At 47.6% G+C, this 20,175-nt stretch overlaps 1 protein-coding gene across 1 annotated transcript in view; it reads left to right on the forward strand.

The window, feature by feature from the left end:
* RADIL (Rap associating with DIL domain) overlaps positions 1–20,175 on the forward strand; it is a 72,981-nt gene that overhangs the window by 13,918 nt on the left and 38,888 nt on the right. Inside the window, exon 2 of the mRNA XM_080980958.1 lies at positions 1,568–2,126. Coding sequence (XP_080837084.1) covers positions 1,577–2,126 — 550 coding nt within the window. The 5' untranslated portion in view covers positions 1,568–1,576. The remainder of the gene's footprint in view (positions 1–1,567; positions 2,127–20,175) is intronic.

Genomic DNA, 20,175 nt, shown 5'->3' on the forward strand with positions numbered 1-20,175 from the left:
AACGGATGCCGAGTCCATCTGGCACGCAGGAGTTGCTCTTCTGAGGTTACATTGAGAATATGAGTTTCAAGGCTGGCCTAAGAAAGTCGCGACCCCTCCCAAACAGAAAGACAACTTCCAAAACCAACAGGGCAGAATGGAGCTTGGTTTGCATGTTCTTCATCATCATCATCATCATCATCATCATCATCATCATATTTATACCCTGCCCTTCCAGCTGGGTTTCCCCAACCACTCTGGGTGACTCCCAACAGAGTATTGAAAACAGAATAAGCAGAATAAAACATAAAACTTTAAAAACTTCCCTTCAGATGTCTTCTAAAAGTCAGATAGTTGTTTATTCCTTGACATCCGATGTCACTATTCCTCCAAGTAATTGCAACCCTCATTTGGACGGCTGTTCAGGTAAAATAATAATAATAATAATAATAATAATAATAATAATAATAATAATAATATTTATACCTCACCCACTGGTTTCCCCAGCCACTTTGGGCGGCTTCCAGCAAAATATTAAAATACACTAATTCACCAAATACTAAAAGCTTCCCTAAACAGGGCTGCCTTCAGATGTCTTCTAAAAGTCAGATAGTTGTTTATTTCCTTGACATCTGGTGGGAGGGCATTCCACAGGGCAGGTGCCACTACCAAGAAGGCCCTCTGCCTGGTTCCCTGTAACTTGGCTTCTCGCAGGGAGGGAACCGCCAGAAGGCCCTCGGAGCTGGACCTCAGTGTCCGGGTAGAACGATGGGGGTGGAGAAGCTCCTTCAGGTATACTGGACCGAGGCCGTTTAGGGCTTTCAATGTCAGCACGAACACTTTGAATTGTGCTCAGGAACGTACTAGGATTAGCACCGGACTAGTAGGGTTATCTGAAGACTTGTAATGAGAATTTTTTTACCTTTCTATATTTATTTAAATTTTGAGGTATTTTGTGATGAGTTTCATTAGAACTGGAAAATATATAAAATGCTGTGATATAAAGGTTACGGTAATTTTGAAGGCCAAGAGGTGGGAGGGAAGGAAGTCAATAGGCTCTGAATAGCCAAAGTGGTGAAGTGGATAATAATGATGGGATTAAAGGTAAAGGTAAAGGTAAAGGGACCCCTGACCATTAGGTCCAGTCGCAGATGACTCTGGGGTTGCAGCGCTCATTTTGCTTTACTGGCCGAGGGAGCCAGTGTTTGTCCGCAGACAGTTTTTCCGGGTCATGTGGCCAGCATGACTAAGCTGCTTCTGGCGAACCAGAGCAGTGCACGGAAATGCCGTTTACCTTCCCGCTGGAGTGGTACCTATTTATCTACTTACGCTTTGACGTGCTTTCGAACTGCTAGGTTAGCAGGAGCAGGGACCGAGCAACGGGATTCGAACCGCCGACCTTCTGATCGGCAAGTCCTAGGCTCTGTGGTTTAACCCACAGTGCCACCCACGTCTCAATGATGTGATTATATATGCTTAAATGGAAAATGAATAAAAATTATTTAAAGGGGGGGGGGATAATTTTCTCTTTTGGGGATTCTGCCTTTCTTCCAAGTGTGTTGACCCTCTCTTTCTCCCGCCTCCGCAGCCTTGACCCATGACCGCCTCCGCCACGATGTTCTACCGCTCGCCCTCGGCCATGTCGCCGCCGTCCAAAGGCAAGTTCAAGCGGCAGAGCCGGATCTTCTCCCAGGTCTTGCACCGAACTCTGAGCTACAAGGACCGCCTCTCTGTGGCGGCTGGCCCGGCGGAGGGCGGCGAGGACCCCTCCGAGCTCTCCACCCAGGCCTCGGCCCCTGGGGTGCTCAAGATCTTCGGGGGCGCCGTCTGCACGGGGGCCCACTACAAGAGCGTCCTGGCCACGGCCAGCTCCAGTGCCCGGGAACTGGCCAAGGAGGCCCTCGAGCGCTACGGGCTGAGCCAGGTCAGCGCGGGGCGCTACGTCCTCTGCGACGTCGTCGGGCGGTTTGGGGGCCCCGAGAGGCAGTGGCAGATGGAGGGGCTGAGGGTCCTGCAGGACCACGAGAAGCCGCTGCTGATCCAGGAGCTCTGGAAGCCGCGCGAAGGATGCTCCCGGAGGCTGGAGCTTCGGAAGCGGGCAGAAGTGGAGGAGCTGGCCTCCAGGGACAAAGACACCGTCACGGCAGGTGAGGAAGAAGCCCCATGGTTATTGGGGTTATTATTAGTAGTAGTATTAGTGGTAGGCTTCTGGGGGTCCGGGATGGAAGAAGAAAAGAAGAAGAATTTGGATTTGATATCCCGCTTTATCACTACCCGAAGGAGTCTCAAAGCGGCTCACATTCTCCTTTTCCCTTCCTCCCCCACAACAAACACTCTGTGAGGTGAGTGGGGCTGGGAGACTTCAGAGAAGTGTGACTGGCCCAAGGTCACCCAGCAGCTGCATGTGGAGGAGCGGGGAAGCGAACCCGGTTCACCAGATTACGAATCTGCTGCTCTTAACCACTACACCACACTGGAAAATACGCCCAGGAAGGCCACCACCTTCCCAAGACACCACGGCGTCTCTCCAGTGGTCACTCTCTGGCTGTAAATCTTCCTCAGTCCAGAGAGACCGGTGATAAGTGACCCCTCCCTCCTGAGAGGAGCACGGTCATCTTCTGGCATCTCATAGCAGAGGAAAGAGTCAATCAGTAGCTCTAAAACTACTTTATTAACAGTCTATATACAAAGAATCCATCAGCATGTCTGTGCTCTCTCAGCACCAGTACAGAACAGCATCACATACAGAAGTGAAACTAAACTCTTCAGCAATATTCCAACAGTCCTGAGACTTCCTGTCTCATGCTCTCAGACACTCACATGATATAAACAACATAGTGCTACTTGCTGAGGTAGATAAAAATCCTAACAGGAGGTAGGTCCAGGGCGGCTGCCCTACCAAGCTCCATCTGGTATACTGGCTGAGACCATACCCTCCAACGTTTCTCCGATGAAAATAGGGGCATCCTATCCAATAATAATAATAATAATAATAATAATAATAATAATACTACAGTGGTACCTCTGGTTGCAAACGGGATCCGTTCCGGAGCCCCATTCGCAACATGAGCAGAACGCAACCTGCATCTGCACATCTGTGCGTGCACGGGTCGCGATTCACCGCTTCTGCGCATGCGCTTGACGTCATTTTGCACGTCTGCGCATGCGTGAGTGGCAAAACCCGGAAGAAACCCTTTCTGGTATTTCCGGGTCGCCACAGGACGCAACCTGAAAATGTTCAACCTGAAGCAAACACAACACGAGGTGTGACTGTAATAATAATAATAATTTTATTACAGTGGTACCTTGGTTCTCAAATGCCTTGGTACTCAAACAACTCGGAAGCTGAACACTGCAAACCCGGAAGTAAGTGTTCCGGTTTATGAACTTTTTTCAGAATCTGAACATGCTCCGTTTTGAGTGTTACGCTTCCGATTTGAGTGCCACGCTTTTGTTTTGAGTGTTACGCTGAGGTCTGTCAGTTTTTGCTATTTATTTTAAGCGTTTTTGTTTTTGTGTTTCTTTTTGTGACTCTGTGGAACCCAGTTCAGCCAATGATTGATTGATTGTGTGTGTGACTGAAGTACATTGATTGTTGCTTTCATTTTATGGATCAATGTTCTCGTTAGATAGTAAAATTCATGTTAAATTGCTGTTTTGGGGGTTGCTTTTAAAAGTCTGGAACAGATTAATCCGTTTTGCGTTACTTTCTATGGGAAAGCACATCTTGGTTTTGGATTGCTTTGGTTTTGGAACGGACTTCCAGAATGGATTAAGTTTGAGAACCAAGGTCCCGCTGTATTTATATCCTGCCACTTCCTTGGGGAGAGAACTATTATTAATGAAACTTCTATATCACCTTTCAGCTGAAGCCTTCAGCATGGTTTACAACACAAAAACACAACATTTCCAGGGAAGCCACAAGTCACATATTTGGGTTCAGCACAGAGCAGCCGTTGTTCTGTGTCTCCAGCTTCCAGCATCAGCCAGAAACCCACATAGTCCACTCTCTTATACACAACCCACCTTGGTCTACTCTTCTCCATCTATGCAGTGACATTTCTATGGGAAAAAACCCACATGCATGGGAAGGTGGGCTGGGGAGCCAGTTTGGGTCGCAAACACCAGGGAGAACCACGGCCACCGCTGGTCTCTCACCTGCTTCACATGCATTCAGTCTGCTTTGTTTTCACAATAATTTGCAATTATTTCTGTCTGTCTGTCCAGAAATGCAAACATTGGAAGAAAATGCATTGTGCAATATGTATTTAAATATGTATTACTAAACCTGTTTTCGCAGAGAGATGTGTTTTCCAAATGCACTTTGAGGCCTGATTTGAGCAGAGGAGTATCCAAAGCATAATATTTGGCTGGTGGTTGCAATGTTTTCCGATCTGTGAATTAACCCCGGTTTACGCGAATCAGGCCAATTCACAAATCTAATCCCTTCACCCCTGGACTGGGCTCTCCTCCTTTGCACATTCCACTTTCCCAGGCATTTCCCTCCCACAACCAGCGATGGCAAAGAGACCCCAGCCACTTTCTGTACCTGCAGCGAAAAGGCCACCTGTTTCTTTCCCCCCGCTAAGATAATTAGTTTTCCTGTGGCCTGCTTGGCCCTTTTAGGTCACAAAGACCATCAACATATTTTCAGGAAACGAATCTGAGCAAACTCCCCGCCTGTTTTTATTGCTTTAGCAGGCAAGTGTAGCTCTGCGGCCAAGTTCTCTGTTGGCAACCGGAGTTACGTTTCTGCGGCAGCAGTGGGAACGTGGCCTCTGATGGATCTGGCTTCAGCTTCGAATGTACGCCGCACAAAAATAAGTGCATTTGCTTTACCTTACATGAACAAGGCTGTTAGACGTCACCCCTCAAAGATAATCAATCTATGGAACCTGAGCTTCTCCACGGAGTTGGGTGGCAGCCTCTGTGCGTGTGCAGAATGCAGACATTTGTAATGCCAATGAGTATTTGGGAAACCTGATTGGAGCAAAAACGAGCCAGTGCTTCTGGCTTGCACTCTTTTTTAAAGATTTGAGAAGTGGGGTTCTTTTGTTGTTGTTTAGTCGTGTCCGACTCTTCGCGACCCCCTGGACAAGAGCACGCCAGGCACTCCTGTCTTCCACTGCCTCCCGCAGTTTGGTCAAACTCATGCTGGTAGCTTTGAGAACACTGGGTCTTTCCCAGGGAGTCTTCTCTTCTCATGAGGTGGCCAAAGTATTGGAGCCTCAGCTTCAGGATCTGTCCTTCCAGTGAGCACTCAGGGCTGATTTCCTTCAGAATGGAGAGGTTTGATCATCTTGCAGTCCATGGGACTCTCAAGAGTCTCCTCCAGCACCACAATTCAAAAGCATCCATTCTTCTTGATGGTCCAGCTCTCACTTCCATACATCACGACTGGGAAAACCAGAGCTTTAACTATACGGACCTCCATGGACAAAGACAACAGGCATATAAAAGTGGGGTTATTACTCCTCTATTATTGTCCATGCTGGGTCGTTCAACCATTGCTACCGTGTCCTTTCTTTTAGCAGATTAAGATGACCAGGTGACAGCAAAAACCGCAAGGTTTTTAGCGAGGGAAATTAGAATAACATCTGTTACTTGGTAATTGATGTAAACCCCCAAAATGTTTTTTTTTTCTATAGTTAACTTTCCCCCTCTATCTTCAGTACATTTTTATTTTATTTTATTGCTATGGCTAGTGGCTGATGCAAATGAAGATTCATATTCTGTTCAGTTCTAAGTAGCAGCATACAAAATTGTTCTGTGCATAGTTCAACTGTGGAACTCCCTGTTGCAGGAGACCAGGGATGGCCACCAACTTGTAGGGCTTTAAAAGAGGATTGGACAAGTTCATGGAGAAGGGAGAACTATCGATGGCTCCTAGCAAGGATGATCAATGCTTCCGAATATCAGTTGCTGGAAACCACAAGAGGAGAGAGGGTTCTCGCACTCGGACCCCGCTTGCTGGTTTCCCGCTGGGGCATTTGGTCGGCCACAGTGAGAACAGGATGCTGATGGGCCGGTGGCCTGATCCAGTAGGCTTTTCTTATATTCTTACAACTAGCAGCAGCTTTTGAGGGCTAAAGGCAGGGGACCCTCCCAGTCCTACCTGGTGGCGATTGTACATTTCCGAGCACAATTCAAAGTGTTGGTGCTGACCTTCAAAGCCCCTAAACGGCCTCAGTCCAGTATCCCTGAAGGAGCGTCTCCACCCACATCGTTCTGCCCAGACCCTGAGATCCAGCGCCGAGGGCCTTCTGGCGGTTCCCTCACTGCAAGATGTGAGATTACTAAGGGCCTTCTTGGTAGTGGCACCCACCCTGTGGAATGCCCTCCCATCAGATGTCAAGAAGATAAACAACTATCTGACTTTTAGAAGACATCTGAAGGCAGCCCTGTTCAGGGAAGTTTTTAATGACTGGTGTTTTAATGTATTTTTAATCTTTTTCGGAAGCCGCCCAGAGTGGCTGGGGAAGCCCATCCAGGTGGGCAGGGTATAAATAATAAAATTATTATTATTATAATCAATGACAAATTACAGTGGACGCTCGGGTCCGCGCAGGTCGCAATTCGGCGCTTCTGCGCATGCACAAAGCACGATTTAGCGTTCTACACATGCGCAAATGCCGAAACCTGGAAGTAACCCATTCCGGTACTTTTGGGTTCAGCGCGGTGCGCAACCTGAAATCGCTCAACCTGAAGCATCTGTAACCCGAGGTAGGACTGTATTATTATTGAACCTGGGACCCCCCCCCCCCTTCTTCCATGCTGTACCTCTGAGCTATGGCACGGTGGTAGAGGCAGAAGAGCCGTTTTTGCTTGGGCAACGACACTCCTCTGCTCTTCCTATCACCCTCTGGGATCAACGTTGCAGCTGCTGGATATAAGGAGCAGTTTTGTCAACTGGGCTTCAGTGGGGAGGGAGGATAAGACCTTCTTGCACACGCGAAGGGGATTCCACTCTGGGAAGCTGATCCGTCAACTGAAGGGTGAGAGACTTAAGCTCATCTTTTCTCCTGGCTGTGGCAGCAGGTGGGTGGAGGACGGCAGAAACGGGCTGGGGGGAGAGCTGATCAGCCGATTAGGATCACAGGTGACTTAGCAGGCAGGACTCCGAAGGCGTTTTGCTGGAAGGTTGCAGATAGGGAGCGGGCCCTGATGGGGTGGACCTTCACCTTCCAGAGACAGCCTAGGAATCATGCTTCAGCCTTTGGGAAGTGACAGATAACCCAAAGATTGCAACTTGCCAGAAGCAAATCCCATCCCCAGAATTCTTTGTTTATTTATTTCTAATTTAATGTGTTTATATTTTTTTTAAAAAAATAATATTTATTAAAGTTTCAAAGGGGGAAAAAATCACATTAGTAAAAAAAAAATTAACAATGAAAAGGAAAACTACAAAGCAGAAAAAAAGAAAAAAACAATTAAAAACAATTCCATCTTTTCCTCACTTCTTTTACGTTTACTTGTTTCCCAGACCTCCTCATACCTCCCTCTTTTGTATTCCAATTAAATTTGTTAATCCAACAATTCCTTTCCCTCCTTTTTAATCCTAATCTTTAATCTTGATATATTATAACTTTAAATTTTTGATCTTTAAAGTTTTAAACTTTAAATTAAAAACCAATTTTCCCATATTCTTTTATACCTGTACAGCTAGAAACCACTTAACTTCAATCCAACATCATTCTAACATTCATTAATTTTGCAATATTTCTGTAAATAGTCTTTAAATTTCTTCCAATCTTCTTCCACCGACTCTTCTCCCTGGTCACGGATTCTGCCAGTCATTTCCGCCAATTCCATGTAGTCCATCAGCTTCATCTGCCATTCTTCCACAGTGGGTAAATCTTGTGTCTTCCAATACTTTGCAATAAGTATTCTTGCTGCTGTTGTAGCATACATAAAGAAAGTTCTGTCCTTTTTTAACACAGATTGGCCGACTATGCCCAGGAGAAAGGCCTCTGGTTTCTTCAAGAAGGTATATTTAAATACCTTTTTTAGTTCATTATATATCATCTCCCAGAAAGCCTTAATCTTTGGGCACGTCCACCAAAGGTGAAAAAATGTACCTTCAATTTCTTTTCATTTCCAACATTTATTATCAGGCACATGATAGATTTTTGCAAGCTTGACTGGGGTTATGTACCACCTGTATATCATTTTCATAATATTTTCTCTTAAGTCATTACATGCCGTAAATTTCATACCTGTGGTCCACAACTGTTCCCAGTCAGCAAAATTTAATGTGTTTATAGCCCACCTTTCTCTCCCAGGCAGGCTCACAACACTTAAAAACGGCATTATGGAATACAGAGCAACAAAACAATCTAGTTCAAAACAATACAGTGGTACCTTGGTTCCCGAACCGCTTGGCTCTCCCGAACAAGTCGGTTCCCAAATGCCACACACCCGGAAGGAAATCTGGTTTGCGAGCGTTTTTTTGGAAGCCGAACACAGTGGCGTAGCGTGGGTTGTCAGCACCCGGGGCAAGGCAAGTAATTTGCGCCCCCTAACCCGTGGATTTTAGCACTGATTTTAGCACTGCGAGTGCCAGCGCGCTCCCCCCAGATGTTGCGCCCGGTGCGGCCGGCCCCCCCTGCACCCCCCACGCTACGCCACTGGCCGAACATCCATTTTGGCTGTCGACATTGTTTCCGAGGCCAGTCAGCCCATCAGAAGCTGCTCCTCGGTTTGCGAACGTTTTGGAGGTCGAACAGACTTCCGGAACGGATTGGGTTCAGGAAGCAAAGTACCACTGTAATTAAAAGACATCTGAAGACATTTAGAGGCAGCCATTAAAGCCCAGTTTCCTCTGAGAAGCAGCCCGGTAGGTCAGCCTCATTTGCACCTTGCTTTCCAGAGGAAGGTCTTGGCCTGCTTGTGGAAGGATGACAGAGAGGGAGCCGGCCTGACCTCTCTTGGAGGAAATCCCACAATATGGGGGCAGCCACAGAAAAGGCCCTATCTCATTTCACTCCCGACCACGCCTCTGATGATGGTGGGACCAAGGGAAGGTGTCCAGCAGATGATCTTAGCAGCCTGGAAGGTGCAATCCTGCAACATCTGAAGGTCCACAGCCCCCTCATCCCTCTCCCTCAGACTGCATGCTCTGATTATCTCTCGCTTGGAGATGTGAGGTTACAGGGAACCAGGCAGAGGGCCTTCTCGGTGGTGGCGCCTGCCCTGTGGAACGCCCTCCCACCTGATGTCAAAGAGAAAAACAACTACCAGACTTTTAGAAGACACCTGAAGGCAGCCTTGTTTAGGGAAGCTTTTAATGTTTAATAGGGTATTGTATTTTAATATTCTGTTGGAAACCCAGCCAGATGGGCGGGGTATAAATAAATTATTATTATTATTATTATTATTATTATTATTATTATTATTTCTTCACTTTGGCAGCCCAATTTAGGACAGGGCGGAGAGTGGAGGCCTGGGGGTTGCTCCTATGTTGTAGAAAACTTTGAGAATCAGGACCCTTTCCAAATCAGCCAGAGATTTCCCCATCTCCATCTCTGACTCTGAACGCTGGGTGCATGTGTGTTTCGGGATTCAAGGACGTCTGCTTTCTGAGAGCCCTTTGCTGGTCTGTTTCCTTTCTGCCCCAGAGGGAGAAGCGTCCAGCAGATGTTCCCCGTCTCCTATCGTTGACGTATCGCACAAGCTGATAACCGGGGGCAAGACAGTTATCCAAGCAAGAAGCAGATGTCAGGCAGGCGGGCAGGATTGCGCCACTTTTGTGACAAGTGCACAAAGGCAGCCACCGGCTCAGAAGGACATCCTGGCTGAAATCGGTTCAGTTGCAGTCCTTGCATTTGTGCTGCCACCATGATCCTTGCTTGTTAACTCCCCCCCCCCCAGTTTTTTTTTAAAATAATTTTTATTAAGTCCTCCATTTTTACAATATTACACCATAACAAATAACATAATTCACAATTCCAAAATTCCCCCATTCCCCCCGGACTTCCCTCCACCTCCTTCTCTGGTTTATTTCAAAATAATATCATTTCCTGCATATTTCCTTTTTTATATTTTAACTTATAAATTATATAATTTTTGCTAATTTTTCCCAGTTTGGACTGGGCGCCACGGAATGTTTTATCACCTTTGAGGCAAAGAAAATTCTGCACAGACGTAACCCCGATCTGCAGTCAGAATGGCAGAATCTCAGAACAGAAAGCCAGCAAACGTAGCAAAACACACTCTCTCCTTTTGTTAAGTTGTGGGTGAACATATCAGACGACAGTGATTCTTCAAACAGCTCTTGTTTATTCACAGGCCAGGACAGAACTGAACTGAAGGGTTCAGTCAGCCTGCTTATATAGAGCTCCAGCACAATGTAACTGTAACAATTTTCTAAAACTATCCAATCACTGAATGTCACTTTCGATCCCTTATTTGCATAACTATCTACAGTATGCCCCTGCTGGCCCAGGGTGAGAACTTCAGTACATAACACCTTTTCCTGATGTTTGCAACGTTTTTATGTTTTCGGGATGATCTGCACCAAGGGATTTTGCTGAGTTTTGCGTGGAGTATTATAGTTAGGGTTGCCATACATCCGGATTTTCCTGGGCATATGCCGAATACATCAGTCGGCAGCAGTCTCTGGATGGAAATCGGGGAAAATGCTTGGATTTTCACTCTTTAAAATATGGCAACCCTATCTTGCTATGAAATTAGGCACACCCTGTTTCTTGCATGAAAACGGTCTCCAGGGAGGCTCACCAGCTTAAAATCCCAAAACTGCCACTGCTGCTGCCACTGCTTTCATTATAACTCTTAGGAATACACAAAGCTGCCTAGAACTGGGTGAGACCATGGACCTGTTTAGTTCAATATTGTCTGCGCTGACTGGCAGCATGTCTCCAGGATTTTAGTCTGGGATCTCTCCCAAACTTACCATCAAGCATGGAACCTGGGGCCTTCTGCTTTCAAAGCAGCTATTCCACCGCTGACCTATGGCCCTTTCCCTGTTCCAAATTCCTGCAAGGAAATTCAGATCAGGAGAATTTCCCCCTGCTGCACATTTGTGAGTCTTGGAATAGAGCAAAGTTCTCAGCCTGGTTCAGATGAGAAGGAGGCGGTTTCTGAAGAAGGGGCAGGGAGCAAAACGGCAAAGCAAGCATAAACTAATATCTCATTTGGAAGGTTTGGAAAAGACATCCCGGCCGACTACAGCCTTTGTTTGCGGCTTACGGGTGGCGGTAGAGCAATGGCTGGAGGGCACCAGGTTGGGGAAGCTGACTGCAGGGACCGCAGCTGTCAGGGCTGCCTCAAGTCTCAGCTCACAAAAGACCAACGCCTTTCTTTTCTTATATACAAAAGTGTTTATTGCAGTTCATTGTTTGCTTCAGATCCGAGGCGCGCAGCCCTACGTCTGTTAGGCTTAGACCGCTGAAGTCCCTTCTGAATCCGTCCCTCCCCTGCACCAGTTTAAGAGGCTTGCGCTGCTCCACCTCTTTCTCTCTTTCCTTTTCCGCAGGGTCTTTCTGCCCGCTGGGGTTTCGCCCCTCCTGGATTCCTCCGACGCGGAATCAGACTGCTCTTGCCCCCTCCTGCGGGCTTTGGGACCTGGCCCCTCCTCCGGGCTCCCTGTACTTCCGCGCGCCTCTACATTTGAACTTGGCGCGCGCCCCCAACCTCTAACTTTCCTTTTGACAGCTACGCTACTCCCTTCACTACTCCCCTCCCCTTCCGGGAGGGTGGCTTGCTCCGACCTCCCTCCTTTCTCTACTGCCGGAGCCGCCTCCCCTGATACACTGGAACCTCCACCCCCTTCGCTGCACTCTGGCGGGGAGGCTGGTCCTGACGCCCAGCTGCCACTTTGGGATCCCCCGCTGGCCCCCTGCTCCTGACACGTCCCCCCTGGGGCTCCCCTGGCCTTGACCACCGACGCCCCCTTCTGGGAATCCTCTGATTCGCTGGAAAGACTCATGGAATCTCTAGAGTCATCGTCATCCTCTTCCTCGCTGTCCTGGGATTCATCCCCATCGCTCTCCATCTCCTGCCTACCCTGTGCCTCTGTCCCTGAACCCCTGACAGCAGCAAACTGAACATCCCTCCGATGATCAGGCAAGTGTCATCTCTCCAGGATCTCAGAAAGAGGCTTTCTCAGACAGAGAAGGAGATTGACAAGCTGGAAAGTGTGCCTAGGAATCTACTATGAAACGAATAAAGCTTAAGCTTGAGGGCCCCAATCCCAGAGGGAATTACTTAAATTTTGGGGATCTAGTAGACCCAATTTGAGTCTTGGGTGCATCAACAGAAGCATAGTGTTCAGGTCAAGGGAAGGAATAGTCCCACTCTATTCTGCCCTGGTCAGACCACACCTGGAATACTGTGTCCAATTCTGGGCGCCACAATTTAAGAAGGATGTTGAAAAGCTGGAACGTGTGCAGAGGAGGGGTGACCAAGATGATCAAGGGTCTGGAAACCGAGCCGTATGAGGAACGGTTGAAGGAGCTGGGGATGTTTAGCCTGGAGAAGAGGAGACTGAGAGGAGATGTGATTGCCATCTTCAAATATCTCAAGGGCTTCTACATAGAAGATGGAGCCAGCTTGTTTTCTCCTGCTCTGGAGGGTAGGACCCGAACCCATGGCTTCAAGTTACAAGAAAAGAGATTCTGACTCAACATCAGAAAGATCTTTCCGACAATAAGCCATTGACCAGTGGAACGGACTCCCGTGGGAGGTACAGACTCTCCTTCCTTGGAGGTTTTTAAGCAGAGCTTGGATGGCAATCTGTCAAGGATGATCTAGTTGAGATTCCTGTGTTGCAAGGGGTTGGACTACATGATCCTTGAGGTCCATTCCAACTCTACAATTCTATATCCTATGGGCACCAGCGACCTAAAGGTAAAGGTAAAGCTACCCCTGACCATTAGGTCCAGTGGTGGACGACTCTGGGGTTGCACGCTCATCTCGCTTTACAGGCTGAGGGAGCCGACGTTTGTCCGCAAACAGCTTCCGGGTCGTGTGGCCAGCATGACTAAAACGCTTCTGGCAAACCAGAGCAGCGCTCGGAAATGCTGTTTAGTTTTCCGTCGGAGCGGTACTTGTTTATCTACTGGCACTTTGACGTGCTTTCGAACTGCTAGGTGGGCAGGAGCTGGGACCGAGCAATGGGAGCTCACCCCGTCGCGGGGATTCGAACCGCCAACCTTCTGATTGGCAAGCCCTAGGCTCAGTGGATTAGCCCATAGCGTCACTCATGTCCGAACCAGTGACCTACATGCCCTGAAATACGAACCTGGGGATTGAGCCTTCTGTCTCGACTAAAGTGGTTTTCTTGCCTTGGGAAGAAAGACTGAAAGAGGATTGCAGCCGTCGAGTTATTTTTATCCCATTCTGGTTATTTTGTAAGGCCCCTCCCTTGCCCCCCGCCCCCATTCCAATTGCCTGTTTTTTCAGGCAAGGAACGTGAAATGTCAAGCACTCTGCTGAAATGTGTGAATGGCGCTTGTGGGCGGGAACAGTGTGCCTGTGGCGCTTGTTCTGTTCTGACACAGACCCCTGGAGGAAGTAGGAGAACTTTTGCCAGGCCTGGTGAATGGCAGCGTGGCGTCGCTTGGGGGAGGGCAGGACCCTACAACAAAGACAAAAAGCTGCACAGCTGGCCTTTGCCAGGAGAAGACCGGAGCCCAAAGGGCCTCTCGTCCCCTGCAGGAGATTCTGCGCTGGGAACAAAAAGCACCCGGGAAGGCTGCAGCAGCAGCATGCTGGCACCAGCAGGATTTGTGGAATGAAAGAAAGGGCACTCACAAAGAACGACACCCCCAGCCACATTGAGAAATAATTTTTTTATTTTTTGAAATAATTTTTACTTGATTTTACAAGTCTTGAATTGTAACAACATCAAATATAGTCATACCTCATGTTACGTCCGCTTCATGTTACATTCTTTCAGGTTATGTTCCGCGGCAACTCGGAAGTACCAGAAAAGGTTACTTCCGGGTTTCGCCGCTTGCGCCTGCGCAGATGTGCAAAATGACGTCACGTGCATGCACAGAAGCGGCGAATCATGACCTGCGCATGCGCAGATGCGCCGCTGCGGGTTGCGCTCTTTTCATGTTGTGAACGGGCCTCCGGAATGGATCCTGTTTGCAACCAGAGGTAGCACTGTGCACATCCATATTTAGAGATATCTCTGAATCTCCAGACTTCTCATCCTCTCCTCCATGGGTCAACCTTTTCAACTGCATATTATTTCATAATCCATTTTTTTTACATCTCTCCATATTGTCCATGATATTTGCTACGTTACAAGTGTAATTAAAATCCTGATCATGTTTTCATCTGCTTACAGTGGTCTCCTAGGTGAATTATAAATTTTCCCCATTCTTTCTTGAAGTTTTGGTCTTCTCGGTTCCTGAGCTTTCTGGTCAGTTTTGCCATTTGAGCTAGTGGCATCCTTGTGGCTGTTGTCGCATACATAAAAAGTCTTTTCAGCCACTTTGAAAAGGAGCGTGGCAAAAACCCTGCACCTCACCTGTGAGAATTTCCCCAAAATTTGTCTTTTTCCATTTTCGAGCGCAGTTTCTCTTCTGATTAATTGATGGAGAAAGGGGGAAAGAAGCGTCCAAGTAAAGTTTGGCAAACAGCCATCTCATGGAGCCACTAAGATCAGGCCTTGGGAAGGAGGAGTTTGTTGTGTTCAGTCCCTCTCAGTTTCTCATTTTCCCATGATCCCCCCACCCCAACATCCCCGCCACCACCCAAAAACTCAGGAAAATCCATCAGCATTTTTGTGCAAATTTATCCCAAGAGACACATTTTTGTATGTATTTTTTTCCAAGTAGTCATATTTTCTGCAAACAATTTCCTCTAATGCAATGCATTTCTGCATGTTATTCCCACTAACATTTATATGCATGCTTTATCCAAGTATATGCATTTTTGTACACACTGCCTGGCAGAATTGCAAAATTCAGAGAAGCGTGAATTTTGCAGGATGGCTGCGTTTCGGTTACTGTATTTATTTATTCATTCATTTATTGCATTTATATCCCACCATTTCCTCCAAGGAACTCCAGGGGGCATGATGCATAGTTCTCCTCATATCATTCCCCACAACAACCCTGTGAGGTAGACCAGGTTGAGAGAGACACTGGCTAGCCCTCAAATTCATCCAGTGAGTTTCATGGCCGAGTGGCGGATTTGAACCCAAGTCTCTCCCCGGTCCTTGTTCGACACTCTAACCATGACACCAATGCTGACTCAATTGTTTCAGAAAGTGCAAATTCAGTAATGTCACCTTTAAATGCAAATATCCAACACCAGGTCCCTGGGCCTGGCTTCAAATCCTGCCCCATTCAGAGTTATAAGCATAAATATCCTCTGCATCGCAGGCAGGGCCGTCTTAAGCTTATCCGGTGCCATGGTGCAAAGATCCCTCCGGCGCCCCACTCCCCGTTTCCCAGAGTTGTCAACCTTTTCCCAAGCCTCTGTGGGGATCGCCTTCCTTCCTCGGAGGCTTGGGAAGGAAGCTGCATATCCGCCAGCCATGCGCTGGGCCCAGGGGTAACCCGAGCAACGCGGTCCAGGTCCAGTCCCAAATCCAAGGGTTCCACTAGGAGTCAGTCCGACAGGACCAAGGCAGGACACGAGGCAGGAAACCAGGCAAGGTCAGGCACAGGGTCTCAGGCAGGCTCTAGCAAACAGCAATGTTGCTCCCGCAACCTGGGGAGGGATCCGACAGCCTTTTATCTTTGTCGGGGTAACGGCAGGTCCTGATCCTCCGGCGACTCACCTCCCTGTCTTGCCCAAAGGCGAGCATTCCTCCTGCGAGTACTCAGGTCTCTCCTTCTCTCAGACCTCAGTCTCTGCAGCTCGGGAGACGTTGGTGGGTTACTAGACCCAGAGGCCGCCTCAGCCTCCCCTGACCCAACCGCTAGTGGAGCAGCTTAAGTGATGGCCCAGCTGAAGGCAACGAGGGAATCCCTGCATCTGGAGCCAGGGCAGGCTCAGGACCCAGACTCGGCCCAGCTGGTGCTTGTTGTAGGGGAACCTGTGCAGACTGGGACTCTTCAGGATCAGGCCCCAGACTTGGTACAGATCATGCTTGAGGCAAAGGATCCAGTGCGGACTGAGACTCCTCTGGTTCCGAGTCCGAGCCCGAGTCCCAGGCCATCACAAGTCATATAGTTGGTGGGGCTTCCATCCTAAGCCTCTGCAGGGATTGCTCTCCTCCCGAGGAGGCTTGGGAGGCAAGCTGCATGCCCACATATGGTTGACAGGGCACAGCTGGTGGGCGTGCAGGGAAAGGGGAAGCCGCACAGCTCCCCCACTCCCTGGGGCGTCCCTGAGAGGCTGGCACCCTGGCACGAAGCGCCATTAAGCTCTATGGGAAAGACGGTTTTGATCGCAGAGGGTTGGACTAGATGTCCCTTGGGAGTCCCTTTCAACTTTACAGTTCTATAATTCTATGATATCCCTGTTTGTAAAATGCGGGCAGCTATACCACACCGGAGATCGACAGGAGGGTGGAAGGGGAGCTGCTAGCGAGGGACTTCGACCCCAAGAAAAGAGGTATAGAGGGACTTTGTTATGCTCAGGAAAAGTCCCTGTTTATCTTTCCAGTGTGGCATGGAGAGTTTGAACGGTGTTAGAAACGGGAGCTCTCTCCAGCGTCAGAAAACGCTGTGATTTCCCACCCCACCGAAGCAAAACACACACAAAAAGCCCTGTTTTTTGCTATGCAAAATAAATACAGAAGCTTCCTTTCCTACAGATAAGGAAACTGAAGGCTGCTTTCTCTAGTGAGAGAGCGTGAGAGTGAACTTCGAAACAAGCGTATAGTTCCAGCAGAGCATTTCCCTTTCAGCCGCCTGTCATTGCGTCTGATTTCACTGGAGAGGCAGGGCTGGCTTTCAAGATTTGGGAGGGAGGGGGCCACGGGGTGGGCTACAGATCATTGCCAGACCCTTTCGCCACAAAGAGGCAGTGAGTGCACAGGTTTAGGGTCCACAGATTGTCTGATTCATTCATTTATGCAGTTGATATACAGTGGTACCTCGGGTTACATACGCTTCAGGTTACAGACTCCGCTAACCCAGAAATAGTGCTTCAGGTTAAGAACTTTGCTTCAGGATGAGAACAGAAATCGTGCTCCAGCGGCACGGCAGCATCGGGAGGCCCCATTAGCTAAAGTGGTGCTTCAGGTTAAGAACAGTTTCAGGTTAAGAACGGACTTCCAGAATGAATTAAGTACTTAACCCGAGGTACCACTGTATAGTGGTACCTTGGTTCTCACACTTAATCTGTTCCGGAAGTCCGTTCCAAAACCAAAGCGTTCCAAAACCAAGGCACACTTTCCCATAGAAAGTAATGCAAAACGGATTACAGTGGAACCTCGGGTTACAGGCGCTTCAGGTTACAGACTCCACTAACCCAGAAATAGTACCTCGGGTTAAGAACTTTGCTTCAGGATGAGAACAGAAATCGTGCTCCGGCGGCACAGTGGCAGGCCCCATTAGCTAAAGTAGTACCTCAGGTTAAGAACAGTTTCAGGTTAAGAACGGACCTCCGTAATGAATTAAGTTCTTAACCCGAGGTACCACTGTAATCTGTTCCAGACTTTTAAAAACAACCCCTAAAACAGCAATTGAACATGAATTTTACTATCTAACGAGACTATTGATCCATAAAATGAAAGCAACAATCAATGTACTGTGCTATAAAATAAATAAGACAGTATTGTAGATGATGAAAATTAAAATTATTTTTTTTCCTTACTTGCTCTGATGATAGTCATTGTTTGGAGGGGGGCTTTTATCCATTTCCGCAATCACACAATCAATCAATCAATCAGCTGAACTGGGTTCCACACAGTCACAAAAACAAATTAACGGAAAAAGCCTCAAAAACAAAATCGCAAAATAAATAGCAAAACCAAAAGCGCCAAATACAGTGGTATCTTTGTTCTCAAACTTGATCCGTTCCAGACTTCCAAAGTCCGTTTACTTCCAAAATGTTCAAAAGTTGAGGCGTGGCTTCTTATTGGTGCAGGCGGCCCGGAAACAATAGCCGACAGCCGCATTGGACATCCAGCTTCTGAAAAAAATTGAAAACCAGATCACTTACCAGTACTTTGTTTTCGGGTTTGGGAACCAAAGTACCACTGTACTTCCCTTCGTCAAAAGACCACAGTGCTGTTTGCAACACAGAACGCAAATACCAATACTGATGTCTAATATCAACACGCAAATGTCAATACATAGATAGCTGTGGAGGATAAAAACCGAAACAGTTGTACGAATACAATTACTATAAGGAAAAAATACAGATTCTTACAACCACAGAGAAAATCAGAAACAGGAAAAATACGGAAAACAGTGCACAGGTACAGAATCTTCCTTCTGCCCAAAGGTAGCTTTTATTTGTGTCTTTATTTCAAAACATTTGTACACTGATTGATTGTCAAAAGAGAAACCTAAGAGTGGTTTACAAAAAAAAAGAGTGGTTTATAAAAAAAAAATTGGGGGGGGGGGAGAATCAGTGCATTAAAACATGCAATAAGTTAAAATTCACATCAGCTTTCTAAGCTTTCTGGGGTAGGCTTGTCTAAACCAAAATTGTCTTTAGCAGTTTTTATATTGACCTGCGCAAAAGGGTTTATATCTGTGTAATAAATGTATTAATAAATGAATAATATATTGTGACCTGTATGTCACTCATAATGGGGTCGGCCTTTTTCGTTTTATGGTGTTTCCTTTGCAATCTGCCTGTGCAATGTCTCTGGTGAAAACCGGGAAGAGAGCTGGGCTTGCAAAGGGAGGCAGGGCTGCAAAAAGCGCTCTGCTGCGTCCGATTCCTGCACCGTCGTCCCCAAAGCCTGCAATTTCGTGGCACATTCCTCCTCCTCCTCCTAGGCCTCATTCCTGCCGCTTGCCAGGAATAACTTGGCACCAGGGCTTCCCATTCATGGAGGAGCTGACTTGCTCTGCTCAGCACTTTCTTCTGCAATAGCCGTTCCGCATTGGTAGGAAAAAAACAAACTTTCGGCATCTGCACTTTGGAACTCCCTGCCGATGGACACCAGGCAAGAAACTTCGCTGCACTGTTTGCAGCGCCTGCTAAAAACATCTCTGTCTGGCCAGATGTGCAAAAGGCTGGTGTGTGTTTTCACCTGCTTCTTAGCCTATTGCTCTTTTTAATTACAGCGGTACCTCGGTTCTCAAATGCCTTGGTACTCAAACAACTTGGAACCCGAACACTGCAAACCTGGAAGTAAGTGTTCCGGTTTGCGAACTTTTTTTGGAAGCCAAACGTGCTCTGTTTTGAGTGTTACGCTTCCATTTTGAGTGTTACACTGAGGTCTGTCTGTTTTTGCTATTGGGTTTGCGTTTTTGTTTTTCCGGCTTTTTTGTTTTGTTTTTGTGATTGTACGCAGGGGTGTACGAAGGGTGGCGGGGGGGCGGTCCGCCCCAGGTGCCACCCACGGGTGGCGACAAGATGGCCTGCTGCCTCCCCCCAGCTGTAGAGCGGCCGAGGCCGTGTTGTCAGTCTTTATGGGCTGCCGCACATGCGCAGTCCGTACAGACATTGCGCATGCGCAGCTGGGCGGTTCACTCCGCTCCTCGGCTTCCCACCCCGGGTACTGGAGAGGGTTCCTCCACCACTGACTGTGTGGAACCCAGTTCAGCTACTGATTGATTGATTGTGTGACTGCAGTACATTGTTTATTGCTTTCATTTTATGGGTCAGTGGTCTCGTAAGATAGTAAAATTCATGTTAAATTGCTGTTTCAGAGGTTGTTTTTAAGTCTGGAATGGATTACAGTGGTACCTCAGGTTAAGTACTTAATTTGTTCTGGAGGTCCGTTCTTAACCTGAAACTGTTCTTAACCTGAAGCACCACTTTAGCTAATGGGACCTCCTGCTGCTGCTGCACCGCCAGAGCATGATTTCTGTTCTCATCCTGAAGCAAAGTTCTTAACCCAAGGTACTATTTCTGGGTTAGCGGAGTCTGTAACCTGAAGCGTATGTAACCTGAAGCGTATGTAACCCGAGGTACCACTGTAATCCATTTTGAATTACTTTCTATGGGAAAGCACGCCTTGGTTTTCGAACGCTTTGGTTTTGGAACGGACCTCCAGAATGGATTAAGTTTGAGAACCAAGGTACCATTGTATTTAATTCTTTCTCGGTGCCACACATACATGTGGTCACTTGTGGCTAGAATGCA

The sequence above is a fragment of the Podarcis pityusensis genome (assembly GCF_964106645.2).
Source record: "Podarcis pityusensis genome assembly, chromosome: 14".
NCBI lineage: Eukaryota > Metazoa > Chordata > Lepidosauria > Squamata > Lacertidae > Podarcis > Podarcis pityusensis.